Genomic DNA, 14,681 nt, shown 5'->3' with positions numbered 1-14,681 from the left:
TTAATTTCTGGAATAGTTCCGGCATAAGTGGTAAGGGGTACCTGTTTTTGATTGTAACCTTGTTCAATTCCCTGTAGTCAACACAAGGCCTGAGGGTTCCATCTTTCTTTTGGACAAAGAAAATTCCTGCGCCAGCAGAGGACTTGGAAGGTCGGATGAATCCCTTCCTCACGTTCTCTTCAATGTATTCACGTAATACTTCTTGCTCAGGTTCTGACAGGGGAAACATTCGACTAAAAGGGATTGCGGATCCAGGCAGTAAATCAATGGGACAATCATATGGCCGGTGAGGAGGCAATGCATCCGCTTTCTTTTTGTCAAAGACATCAAGAAAAGTATGATACTGTTCCGGTATTGCTTCCTGCAAAGAAGATGTGCAAAGAAGAGTACCCACTGCTCTTGGTTGTTCCAGTATACAACTCTTGTCGCAATAGGTGGACGGAAAGGACACAGTGCCGGATGACCAATCAATAGCAGGATTGTGGGCTTGAAGCCAGGGTAATCCTAGTATGACTGGATGGAGCGGTGAAGTAAGGAGGTCCAGCTTCAGTTGTTCCTGGTGTAATCCTTGGATGGTGGTAGCAAGAGGTAATGTCTCATAGACAACCGGACCAGAGCTCACTTCACTACCGTCGGCTAGATGAATTAGAAGGGGATTCTGTTTAAACTGCACAGGTATCCGGTGATTAGTGGCAAACGTGATGTCCATAAAGCAGCTGCATGCACCTGAATCAATAATGGCTGATACTTCAAGGTTTCCTGCGGGTAACTGAAATGAGATAGGAACAGAGAAATGATTAGTGGATGGCCGAATAATCTGAAGATTATATGTATGTGGATTCTGCATGATTTGTTTCTTCTCACCAGGGGTGCGGATCGGGCAGGCATCTAGGAAGTGACCGGCTGAGCCACAATAGAAACAGAGGTTCTCCTGACGCCGTCTTTGTCTTTCTTCGGGGGAGAGACGAGAACGAATAACCCCAATCTGCATCGGCTCTGGCTGATCTTGGTCTGCCACAGGAGCGGGAGCACCAACAGAGGAGGCAGGTATCCAATTGGGGCGTGGGCTGCGTTCACTGAATCTCTCCAGCTGTCGTTCCCGGAACCGTCTGTCAATCTGGATTGCAGCAGTAATGAGCGTTTCCAAAGTAGTCGGAGCATCAGCACGTGATAACTCATCTTTAATGTAGGCTGACAGACCCTTCCGATATTGATACCTCAGGGCTGAATCATTCCAGTCGGTGTCGGCCGCCCACCGTTGGAACTCCGCAGTGTACTCTTCCACCGACCGGCGGCTTTGACGAAGATATCCCAAGGCGGTTTCAGCAGTAGCACTACGCTGTGGATCGTCATATAGTACTGCCATAGCTGCAAACAGGGTCTCCGATGTGGCTAGAGATACATGTTCTTGATCCATAAGGTTGTGGGCCCAGGCTTGAGGTTCCCCTTGTAATAGGGAGATGATTAATCCCACTTTTACCTCTTCGCAGTAATAAGTGCGAGGTTGCAGATTAAAGTAAAGCTGACATGAGTGACGGAAAGCTCGGAACTTGGTTCGGTCTCCAGAGAACCGATCTGGCATAACTACACGTGGTTCAGGAGGAGGTGGAAGAGGAGCTGCAGCAGGAGGTGCGAGAACTGGACTAGCGGCTGGAGGAGGAACGTTTACTGGAGCTTGGTTCCCAGTTGCAGACATTTCTCCCACTCTTCCTTCCAAGCGTAAATGGCTAGCCTGTAGTTCCTTCATGGCCTCAGTCAGGGCCGACATCTGTTCATACAAGGTGGTCAAAACCTTCGCTGCCTCAGCGGTCTCCATGTGATGGCTGTGGTATTCTGTCACGTACCTGAAGGTAAGGAGACCGATGTGCTGAGGACAGCAACCCCTGCGGCTTATCAACCCCAAGCCCTGAACTGGAAACAGGTGCCTTGGGTTAACACGGGGCAGGAGTGCTCGCAGATCCAGTCGTTGGAGTGAGCAGGAACTGGAGACTCCCGCAGGACGGGTCTGGTACTGCAATGACCCGTACACCAGAGATGATGTTGCCACGCAGGTTCTGTAACAGACTGGTAGAACCGCAGATCCTTGAGCAATCCGGGGTCGGTAGCAGAGCAGGTAGTCAGACGGGCAGGGTTCGGCAACAGAGCGGGTTATCAGACAAGCAAGGTTCGGCAGCAGAGCGGGTAGTCGTACAGAGCAGGGTTCGGCAACAGAGCGGGTTATCAGACAAGCAAGGTTCGGCAGCAGAGCGGGTAGTCGTACAGAGCAGGGTTCGGCAACAGAGCGGGTTATCAGACAGGCAAGGTTCAGCATGGAGTAGGTCAGGGATCAGGCAGACAAAGTGTCACGTCACGGGAGCAAACTTGCTGCAATACCACAGCACAGAAGTCTGGGCTCTCCAGGCTTAAATAGGCCGTTTGGCACGCACCGCGCGACGCGCACACAACGTAGTGCGTCACGCGCACACGGAGCAGCGCGTCACGCGCGCATGCGCAAACACGGACACGCACATGCGCGATACACACGCGCACGCCCGTGCACACGCACGCACGCACAACAAGAAGAAGATGCATAAAACAGCCGTCTTTGCGCGCGCGCGTGCACAGCAATCATGCCCACACCTTGCGGTGCCAACACTTTCGCCGCACAACGCCACGCGCCCTGGAGAGCCCCGACAGAACACCCTGCCGGGAGGCCCGCCTAGACCCCCCAGAACGACTGCCAGCATCCGCATGTGCCAGCCGCCTCACCTGGACAGGTAACTGACCGTGACACTTGTGCAGCACGAATTTGACATGAGCCCTGTGCTCAGAGAGGTTGTCTGAGAAGATTAGTATATCGTCCAGGTATATTAGGACAAATTTACCCGACACCTCCCTGAAAACTTCATTAATGAGTTCCTGAAAGACGGCCAGGGCATTACACAACCCGAAGGGCATCACCAGGTACTCGTAATGCCCGTCGGGTGTGTTAAAGGCCGTCTTCCATTCATCGCCCTCTCTGATCCGCACCAGGTTATATGCACCCCGCAAATCCAATTTCGATAAAAATCTTAGCATTGGTGACTTGAGCGAATAAATCGTCTATCAAAGGTAATGGGTAGCGATTTTTAACTGTGATCTTATTCAGTCCCCGGTAATCAATGCATGGCCGAAGAAAGAAACCCGCTCGGGCATACAACCCGATCGGAGATCAATGGGGCAATCGAAAGGGCTATGTGGAGGTAGTTTATCGGCAGCTTTGGGACAAAACACGTCCGAAAACTCAGCATATTGTTCCGGAACTCCCTCCACATGAATCCTGGTCTGGCCTAAGGTCACCTTCACTAAACAATGACGAAAACAATGGGCTGACCAGCTCGTTAGCTGACCAGTATCCCAATTTATCTAAGGGGAGTGAAGGTGTAACCACGGCATGCCAAGGATGACTGTGGAGGTTGTCATGCGCAACACAAAAAACTGCAATTTCTCTCTATGCAGCACCCCTATAGTGACTTCCACCTCTGGTGTCTGGCACAGAGGATGGTTACGCTGCAGGGGTGAATCATCCACTGCCGTAACCTGGAGGGGTGGCTTTACCGGGGTGAGCGGAATACCCAATTTCTTTGCAAATTCGTAATCCATAAAATTAGCCGCTGAGTCTGAATCAATGAAGGCCTCAGAGACTTCAGATTTATCATCCCATGTAATCATACAAGGAAGAAGTAACCGCTTATCCTCTAGGGGTAAGAGCTGTACGCCTAGGGTATTACCCCCAACTACTCCTAGGCAGTAGCGTTTCCCGACTTCTTAGGGCAATTTCGTACTCTATGACCCCCCTCTGCACAATAAAGACACAAATGCTCAGAAATCCTGCGTCTCCGCTCCACTTGAGACAGTCTTGACCGACCAATCTGCATTGGCTCGGGTGGAGGTGAAACGGGAGGAAATGGAGTCACAGGAGGCGCAGCGTAGGACACCATTTTAACATTGTTCCTACCCCGGGTCTGCCTTTGATAGCGTAATCTGCGATCAATCCTGATGGCCGATGAAATGGCCTCATCGACGGTTTTTGGTTCAGGCTGACTTAACATAAGGTCAGAGACCTCATTTGATAATCCTGATAAGAAACAGTCTAAAGGGGCATAGGTGTCCCACCTGGCTTAAACTGACCACCTCCTAAATTCGGCAGCATACTCCTCGACCGGACTCTTGCCTTGACGCAACAACTTGAGCTTCCGCTCAGAAGTCGAGGCAATGTCTGGATCGTCGTGAATTACTGCCATAGCCTTAAAAAATTCATCTACGGAGGTTAAGGCTAAATCTCCGGTGGGCAGACTGTATGCCCAGGTCTGAGAATCACCTGATAACAAAGTCTTAATAAATGTGACCCTTTGGGTCATGGTTCCTGAAGATCTAGGTCTCAACTCAAAGTATGTCAACACTCTACTCCTAAAATTTCGAAAGTCAGATCTGTGACCAGAAAATTTTTCAGGTACAGGCATACGTATGTCTGTGCTAGGAGGGGATCGCACCTCATCCACAGCCGTCTGAAGGGTTTGTAAAGAACCAGACAAAGCGTCAATCATCGCTTTGTGATTACCCAGCACTTGGTTGATGGTCTCCACCGAAGTGGTAAGTGCGCCCAGACGGTCAGTGTGTGCGTCCATTTGCATTTTTTGGTCTGGCGTTCTGTAACAATCGGTGTAACACAGAGAGGGTCTGATTACCGGTGATCTGCAGTATCACCGAGAATGCAGATAAATATCCGATTATTGATGATCTGCAGTATCACCGATAATCAGATATATCTCTAACCTCTGGACACCTGAGTGATGAGAGTGTTTTGGTGCAACAGTAATACTTTGAGGACCGCACCTGAAGATCAGGTGCTAGAGGAATAAGGAGTACTGCTCCGCAGCAAGTTCCTTCCGTTAGTCTGAACTCTCCGCAGGGAGGAGTCAGGCCGGGAGTGGGAAGGACAGAACGTGAGTGACACCAATGAGGGAGTGTCACTGACAGATCTGTGAACTATCTCTTAACAGGAGAGATAGTTCTCGAGGTCGGGCAGGCCAGGTCGTTAACACACGGACAAATAAAGTACAGAGACAGGAGACAGATGCAGAATCCTAAGACTAGCAGAGTTTGGCAACAGAGTATCAGAATGACAAAGGTACAAAATCAGAGATCAGAAGAATGGTCAGGAAAGCAGAAGGTCATAACAAATAATCAACAATTCCTAGACTAAGGTGTGAGTTCCTTGGTCATCAACACCTTGGAAACTGGTCTAGATAATAACACAGATAATAACAGAATTCCTAGACTAAGGTGTGAGTTCCTTGGTCATCAACACCTAGGAAACTGGTCTAATATAACACAGATACTGACAAGGTCTGAGTGCTACCACGTAGTGATCGCAACGCCAGACACCAGAGGAATGACCAGCACCCAGTATATATACACCAGCGCTCTCCTGCGCCTCCCCTAAGTGCTGGACCAATGAAAACTGAAAGAATTGTCAGCTGACCGGCCTGGTCAGCTGACACCCTTCTGGCTGTCATAAATGCTCTGCCTCTCCGCGCGCGCGTCCTTCTGAACCTGTGTGGACTATCAGTCCCAGCCACACCAGACATGTGTTGTAATGCCTCTGCTGTTTTGGATGCGGAATCCGCCGCACCGCTGTCCGCGCGTGCTGCGTTTTCTTCGTGTTCAGCAGTACTGACAGAAGTAGGCCTATGCGTGCAAACCGCCGCATCGGATGCGGAATCCTCCGTCCTGTTCTCTGGGCATGCAGCGGTTTCTCCGCGCTCCGTCAAGCCAGTGAATGCAGGTCTCTGCGCACAAGCTGCCATGTTGAACGCGGAATCAGCCGCCTTACTCTGAGTACTTGCGGCGGCTTTTCCGCGTTTTCTCACAAAAAGGTGTTGGTTTAGAGTCAGGCAAGGTTTTGTATTAGGCACAGTATAAACGTTGAAGGTTAACATTACTAATAGAGATAAGGTTAGGCTAGGCCCCAAGCAAGGAATGGTTAAGGTTAGGTTCCAGGGTAAAGTGTGCATGAACTCCAGAACTTAAGCCCTCTTGACTATCATGATTGTGCACATACCATTCTGCAAGGAACCATTCTGTTTTATAGAAATGCCTCTTTGTGAGTCTCTTTGAAGTCTGCGAAGTCTGCAGCAAAGCCTTTCTGTTTGACCCTGCTGTACCTATCTAGTGCAAGCAAACTGCACACAGAGGTAAAGATAATCACCCAGCTTCTAAAGCAGGTGCCAGATGTCACTCAAGAACATCAGCTCTACAGGTGATGTAATTTTCAGACTTTCCAAAAAGAAAGATATTAGCCCCATGAAGCAGAGAAAGCTTTGGTCATCAAGGTGGGGTAATAATTAATGATGCTCTTGTAAGACTTGCAAAGCTTGAACATACACTTGGTATGGTACCAATGAAAATATTTAAGTGTAGCGCTAAAGTTAGGCATGAGATCAGAGGTAGATAAGGATTAGGTGTTGTGGGGAGAGGTTAACCAAGTTTTGGGGGCACATGGTTGTAATTGATCTGGGAGGACTGGTTGTGGCCATTTCCACTACACAATAGCAATTTGTTTACTAAGATTTTCAGCACCTATTTCATCATCCATTCACCAACACCTTCTTTCCCCCCGAATGCGAGCACCTGAACCTCTATGGATGTTTACCAAGGACAATAGTGTAAGCTAGACAGCAATGTTGCTGGCTGCTGGCCGCAATACTCCCGACTCAAATCTCTGTACATTACCCATAAGGTCCTGTTCTTCAGCAGAAGTAATAAAGAGCATGCCAGGTATAGGACAATATGTGTCACAATCATCCATGCTAAGGGATCAAAACTAAAAATAGCCCAATATTAAAAATAAAAAATCAGTAAAATTCTCTATGATCTTTATTGATTGTCTTTTTTAAGTCAGTGATGCTGGACCAGTGATGGTCATGTCTAGGAGAACGTATGGAGAAGCATGGGATTTGTTTGATCAGCTGACAGATTTGCAAAGCTGATTTGCTGTGATCACATCTTGCACATGATCATGGCTAGCAAATCAGAGACTTACATGTCTATCACCTGAGCAAACTGATCACACGCTTCTCCATGAGATCTCCTAGACATGACCATCATCACTGCACTGGACAGATTGTCTAACCATCACTTTTTATTTCCTCCTCAGGCTAATACTGCGGAACAATTACACATCAATCACCAACAGAGACTTTGCCCCCCACCAGCATGTTACAGGAGCAGAGCCATTGCCCCACACACTATACTCCCAACAAAGTGGATTCATCAGAAGCAGTGAAGTCACCATTCCAAAGTCCCGAGCTGTGAGTGCTGTACATACATAATAACATGGCTACAGGAGTCATGTGATAATTGTGATTTCTGCAAAACCTGTTGTTGTAGCCTGGGTGTAGCATATGCGGCTATCATGGGCCCAGCAGCACAGGGTCCCACATATGCTTTAGCAGAATGATTTCTCTGGAAAGTACCACCATTTGGGGAACAATTTTGGATTCAATCACTGTAAATTTATTTGCAGGTTACCATAAATGCAATCAGAATGGGGTATCAGTTAGTGCGAGGAATGGATGGCTAGAATTTCGGACTGCAGCAAGTCTCAGTATTGACATTGTCCTTAAAGTGGAACTCCAGCTAAAACTTTTCTTTGGCTAAGAAAGGAATGAATTCCAACCACCATATTGTTTTCTGTATTTTGTCCCCACTCCCCATTGGGATTGGGAAGGAGTATATTATGTTAAAAAAACCCACTTGGGGTTTATGATGGTGTCCTGCTTATGAGAAAGGACACAGACAACCTATCCCCACTGTGTCCTAAGCAGATACAAAACGTTGAATGGGATTTAATTTAAGAATGATATTCAGATAACCCCAATAATTTCCTTTCAGGTACACATCAGGTTATTACTCCCTAACAGGTGTTATTAGCTTTCCTCTTATGTTGCTTTGAGGAGAATGCTATGTGCCACTTGTAATTTATGGGGTCATACAGCACAGGGAGCCCAGTAATGTATATATATACATATATACAGTATAGGGCAATGGCATTTGACAGATGCATTTGGGAGGTTCAATAATGCACATGGGTACTGTAATCATTTTTACTGGAGGCCAGTCTTTAAAGTAGTGAAGGGAGTTGGAACCCAGTACTGACTTGCAATGGTATTCCATCACACATTGTTAGACCTCTGTTTTGGCCGGTAGAAGTGGAGATGAGGATCTCTGTGGGACACATGCTGTAAGTGTGCACTGGAAGGTCATCGCTATTAGGACAGGAATGTCGAACACCAGCCCTTTAAGCACTAAGGTCCTCATACATTTTTGGCACAGCTCAAATTAATTGATGGGACTGAATCAGGAAAAATGTGGTTCATCAAGTAGAACATGTCTACATTTCTCAATCCATCCTAAACACTGGCATGGATATGGACCCCCAAGGACTGGAGTTTTGACAATGAACAGATTGTGTAAATCATTCCTTTATGTCCCTTAAAGAGACTCTGTAACAAAAATTGCATCCTGTTTTTTATCATCCTACAAGTTCAAAAAGCTATTCTAATGTGTTCTGGCTTACTGCAGCACTTTATACTATCACTGTCTCTGTAATAAATCAATGTATCTTTCCCCTGTCAGACTTGTCAGTCTGTGTCTGGAAGGCTGCCAAGTTCTTCAGTGTTGTGGTTCTGCTGTGAACTCCCCCTTCCAGGCCCCTCTCTGCACACTGCCTGTGTGTTATTTAGGATTAGAGCAGCTTCTCTCTTCTCTCTTATCTTTTACAAGCTGGATAAATTGTCCTCTGAGCTGGCTGGGCTTTCACATACTGAAGAATTACAGACAAGGGCAAAGCTGTTTGCAGGAAGAAACGAGCAGCCTGAAACTTCAGTGCATGAGAACAGGGGGAAAGAAACACACAAATGATCTCTTGAGATTCAAAAGGAAGGCTGTATACAGCCTGCTTGTGTATGGATGTATTTTCTATGTGTGGACATACTGTACATCAACCTACTTCCTGTTTTGGTGGCCATTTTGTTTGTTTATAAACAAACTTTTAAAAACTGTTTTTAACCACTTTTAATGCGGCGAGGTGCGGCGAAATTGTGTCAGAGGGTAATAGATGTCCCCTAACGCACTGGTAAGTTTACTTTTGAGCGATTTTAACAATACAGATTCTCTTTAAAGCCAGACACACATCCAGAATTCCTGGTTTATGGCCCATATGTAGCTTATTAATTTGACAGTGACATGTAATCCAACCTGCAGAAAGCTGTTTCAGGCTGTGGTGGCCTTTATCAGAGCAGAGCTGTGGGATGGTGGCTAGCAATTATGTCTTGTACTGCTAGAGTCTTAATTATTGTTTTTGTTTCCAAAGTGATCCTTTATACACCAAACCCTCTAATAGTGACTGTACTGACTGCACCAAATGACACAAGTAATAATAATAATAATAATAATCCGAACATTTGTATAGCGCTTTTCTCCTGTCGGACTCAAAGCGCTCAAGAGCTGCAGCCACTGGGACGCGCTCAGGAGGCCACCCTGCAGTGTTAGGGAGTCTTGCCTTGAACTCCTTACTGAATAGGTACTTGACCTAGCCAGGATTCGAACCCTGGTCTCCCATGTCAAAGGCGGAACCCTTAACCAGTACACTATCCAGCCACTACAAGTAGGAATAATTTACCTTATCATTGCACAATGGCACAGTGTGATTGCCAAATTTCAACAACTGAACTGTTTATTTTGTATACTAAGGTTAAGTATCTATTGTAAGTAACAAATTACTGTAGGTTGTCCAAATGATCATTGGTAATGGAAAACACAAAGTACAGTGGATTGTCAATCTGATACTATTTGTTGCACAATACTCACACTCCTTATGTTTGATTTGGACAGGTGAAGACGGTGCACTTTGACACACGGGAGCACGGTTCGGGAGTTATAGCCGGCCTCCCACCACAGCATAGACCACTGCTCTTTATACCTCAAGGAAAAGGATCCCCAGAGGTGGAAAACTTCCGACATGTGAGTTGAAGGAGAACTTAAAGGGAACCAGAGATGAACGTTTCACACAAAATAAACATATCAGTTGATAGCTTGTAAAGAATAAATGCTCTACCTGATAATTTTGCCGCTCTGGTGTGCCTTTTTTAGTGTTTTTTATCCATTATTGCTCCAGGAAAATTCAAATATGGCCCCTTCCGGGTTATCAGTTGTTCTGGATGTGCTGTCTAGGCTATATGAGACTATGCTGCTATCTAGGCTAAATGCAGCCTTTCATCTATGTGCTTTCATTTTGGTATGATATCTGCCTGTAGGAAGTGTCTCTCATAGGAATGAAACTGCCGTTATTATCAGTATCTAGTGCACACAGAGCACACAGGGATCATATTACAGCCACAGAGCTTCTCTCTCAGGAGCAGCAGCCTCTCCCATATCATCACAGCTCTCAGTATGCAAAGCATGAAATCTAAGCCAGGAGAGGGGAAGGCTTGGGCTTGAAAAGACTACACAGAAGAGTGGCTCAGCTATAATGATTCCAGGTCAAACCTCGACTGAATAGTCGGTGCATTCTTATCACAGTTGCTAATAGACTAATTAAGCAGATAACAATGAAACTAAAAGCAGGGTAGGTGTTTACTGTCATGTTCCCACTGATAAATGTAATAAAATACATGAGGGTGCTTCATCTCTGGTTCTCTTTAAGCAGCATTCCAAGCAAAGAGCTAAAGATATAGTTAAAGAGACACTGAAGCGAAAAAATATATATGATATAATGAATTGGTTGTGTACTATGAATAATTACTAGAAGATTAGCAGCAAAGAAAATATTCTCATATTTTTATTTTCAGGTATATAGTGTGTTTTCTAACACTGCATCATTCTCTAATATGTGCAGATTACACAACACTCTGCATTCAAAATGATTCTTTCAGAGCAGTCTGAACTAATGACCTCTCCTCTGGCAGATAAAAGGAAAACTGTTCACTTACAGTTGAGATAATAAAAGTCAGAAAACAGCCCTCTCCAAGACTTTGAAAGTCGTAGAGATTAATGGCTTTTTTGCATAGAGATAACAACTGGAGTTTCTTAACTCTTCCTGTACTGGAAACAATTAGACTGATGTATCTGATCTTAATGTTTTATTTCTTAGCTGTACTACACATACAAATCATATTATCATAATTGTTTTTTTTTCGCTTCAGTGTCTCTTTAAAGTGTATTAGTGATGAGCAAAAGCAAAAAATTCAGCTACTATGCTAATTCTGGTTTGATAGGAACTTAAAATTTGCAGGGGCTACTCAGAATTAGGAAGACCGATAAATTCTTTGGATGGAGGAGGAACTCACTTTCTACTCCATCCTTCCTCCATCTGAACCCAGCCCCCTGCAGTGAAGAGCAGGAGGGAGGACTGATTGCATTGCACAGGATCTCAGTCATTGGGGGCGTGGCTTCCATAGGGAAAGCAGCTTCCTCCTGACTGATGCTATTCATGTCCTGCATGCTCATGAGTCTCCAACTGACGTATGATCCATATGCCCACCCACTTTCCACTATAGCCAGATACAGAATACCGCAGGGGTCAAAAAACAGGTTTACTATAGCAGAAGTTCTATTATATTAGGGTTTACTTTACCAGGCGTTACTCCTATGTGCTTAAAGGGAACTGAGCACATTCTCTTTCACTGGAATCTCTCCTGGCATAGAAGCTGCCATGTCCCCCCCTCCCCTTCTCACATTCCTTATTTACAGAAGTCAGAGATGTTATCTTGACACTTTGACACACACAATGTCTTTGAAGAAACAGACCTAATTACTCACCCCCTTTGCTGATGAAAGGCATTGTTTACCTCTTGGTAATTAGCTCAATAAAACAATTAGGTTCCTGAAAGCTCTGCGGACGGGGACGGTCCTGCAGGCCTACTGAAACAGGCTAATAAAACGACTTTGAATGTAAAATACAAGGTAAAATGAAAGTTTATTTTAATAATGAAACAGATTGTTGGCATGCATTTTTCATGTGCTATAGAAATGTCCTGAGTGATAAAAAAGGTGCTCGGTTCACTTTAAAATGGTGCTTGGCCGGGACCTGGACATTTAGTTTACTACAACCGAATGTTCACTATAGCAGTTTGATTATAGAGATTATACTGTACAGAACAATAAGCAGCCTGTCCCAACCTTACTATCCAAACTGTTCTCTTTAATGCAGGGCCCTTCATTTATGTCCACAGAATACAAAACCAGATTCAATGTACAGACCTCTCAGCAGGCAGGTAAGTCACGTTTATCACACTATTACTGAACCATCCATCAGCCTCCTACATCTCTGGTAGTGAGATTTCCAACTAAGTACCCAAGTCTATCTTGCTATGTAATTGTATGTGATGTGCTATTGTCAGTGGGTATATGTGCATTTCCTTTAGTTTCTAAGGTACATTAAAACATAGGGTGAATGTCCAAAAACTTGAAGCTCAAGTTGATGTTAATAAGTACACACAACCAGGGCTGCCATCAGAAATTTTGGGGCCCCTCACACATCATCAGGCCTGCCCCCCCCCCCCCCTCCCAGGCCCACCCACTGGCTGCTGTGCCTGCCCACTAGCCACCCCACCCCTGTGCCTGTCAGTAAGAGCTTTCGTAGGATTAAGGATACCTTAGTGGAAGATAAAATGATAACGGCAGGAGCAAGCTTGTTTAGTAGGCTCTCCTCATGCCCACTGCTCCCCCCTTCTCCTCTGTCCCCCTCCGTTATTCAGTAGCGACTCCCCAAACTTACTTCCAGGTTGGGGTGGTTGCGGCTTTCCTGCTTGGCGCTGCTTGACGAAGCATATCCTTGTATGCCTTCAAGCAGCTGGGAGGGAGCGCTCTGTGCAGATGCACTACATAGTTGTGATGTCACAACTACGTATTGCGCCTGTGCAGAGCGCTCCTGGACGTCTGTATAGCAAACTACGCAGGAGCGGGGAGCGATGGGGAAATACTGTATCCGAGTCAGCCATCCTGACCTGGGAGGAGTTGGGGCCTGGAATAGAGTGTTTAGTGGCCATTCAGAGGCCGCTACAGCCTAAATTAAAGCACAGACCACCTCCCAGCAGCATCATTAACATTAAAAGGTATTTATTTTTTTATGATGTGCTCACCTTGTGGGTCCTTTTTAATGCCAGCGTGTTGGAGGGGAGGGCCCCCTGGAGGCCCTGGGCCCCTCACTCTAGTGTCAGTTGTCCCCCCATGATGGCTGCCCTGCCCACAACCAAAGCAGGATCATCCACAAGGCAACTTGGGCAGGTGCCAGGAACCTAGTGGATCTAAAAGGGCCCAGCTGCCACCTTCCTTTTCCTCTCTCTCATCTCAGCTTACCAAAAGAACCAGAATGGGGAGACAAAACTTCTTAAAGAGACACTGAAGCAAAAAAAAATATTATGATATAATGAATTGGTTGTGTAGTACGGATAATTACTAGAACATTAGTAGCAAAGAAAATATTCTCATATTTTTATTTTCAGTTATATAGTTACAGAGCAGGCCAGTGAACTTTTGAACTGTCTTCAGCAGGTAAAAAAACAATACAGTGACAGACACTTGAGATAATAAGCTTCAGAAGACAGAGCTCTCTGCGACTTTGAAAGTCGTGGAGCTCAATGGCTCTTTTGCATAGATAACAACTGGAGTTTATTAACTCTTCCTGTACTGGAAACAATATTAGACTTATGTCTCTGCTCCTAATGCTTTATTTCTTAGCTGTACTACACATACAAATCATTATGCAGCACGGTGGCGTAGTGGTTAGTTCTCTCGCCTTGCAGCGCTGGGTCCCCGGTTCGAATTCCAGCCAGGGCACTATCTGCAAAGAATTTGTATGTTCTCTCCGTGTCTGCGTGGGTTTCCTCCCACATTCCAAAAACATACGGATAAGTTACTGGCTCCCCCTAAAAAAAAAAAAAAAAAAAAATTGGCCCTAGACTACAGTACTTACACTACATAATATATATATATATATATATATATATATATATATATATATACACTCTGTACAGCGCTGCATAATATGTTGGCGCTATATAAATACTAAATAATAATAATAATAATTATGCCCCTCCACGCACCCTCCGCTCTGCCGTCAAGATGAAGCTGGTTATTCCCAGGACACACTTAACATTTGGTGCTCTGGCCTTTTCCTATGCAGCCCCTACTCTATGGAACTCACTTCCACAATCAGTACGAGAGGCTCCTTCTCTTGACAGCTTTAAAAAAAGGCTAAAAACTCACCTTCTTTTCCCGAGCCTTTGAGACTGCATAATGCAGGGTCACAGCGCTTTGAGTCCCCAGGCAGAAAAGCGCTATAAAAATATTATTGGTATTAATGTTATTATATCATGTTTTTTTTTCTCGCCTCATTGTCTCTTTAAAGGGAATCTAAAGCAAGGCTTCCATATGTATTTCCTTTTAAACAATACCAGTTGCATGGCTATCCTGCTGATCTCTTTGGCTGCAATCGTTTCTGAATCACACACCCGAAACAAGCATACAACTAATACAGTCAGACTTCAGTCAGAGCACCTGATCTGCATGCTTGCTGACAGGGCCGGGCCGAGGCAGAGGCTGGAGAGGCTCCAGCCTCAGGGCGCAGTGTAGGAGGGGGCGCAGAATTCATTCAGCTG

The 14,681-nt window shown here is 45.5% G+C and overlaps 1 protein-coding gene across 1 annotated transcript in view; it reads left to right on the top strand.

Annotated features, from left to right (window-relative positions):
- SAXO4 (stabilizer of axonemal microtubules 4) overlaps positions 1 to 14,681 on the top strand; it is a 54,365-nt gene that overhangs the window by 18,949 nt on the left and 20,735 nt on the right. The window contains exons 3-5 of the mRNA XM_068259534.1: positions 7,178 to 7,331; positions 9,916 to 10,044; positions 12,233 to 12,296. Of these exons, the coding sequence (XP_068115635.1) occupies positions 7,178 to 7,331; positions 9,916 to 10,044; positions 12,233 to 12,296 (347 nt within the window). The remainder of the gene's footprint in view (positions 1 to 7,177; positions 7,332 to 9,915; positions 10,045 to 12,232; positions 12,297 to 14,681) is intronic.

This window comes from Hyperolius riggenbachi, chromosome 11 (genome assembly GCF_040937935.1).
Source record: "Hyperolius riggenbachi isolate aHypRig1 chromosome 11, aHypRig1.pri, whole genome shotgun sequence".
Taxonomy (NCBI): Eukaryota; Metazoa; Chordata; class Amphibia; order Anura; family Hyperoliidae; genus Hyperolius; species Hyperolius riggenbachi.
Note: the sequence above shows the minus strand (reverse complement) of the source record. Positions and strands in the feature narration are given on the sequence as shown.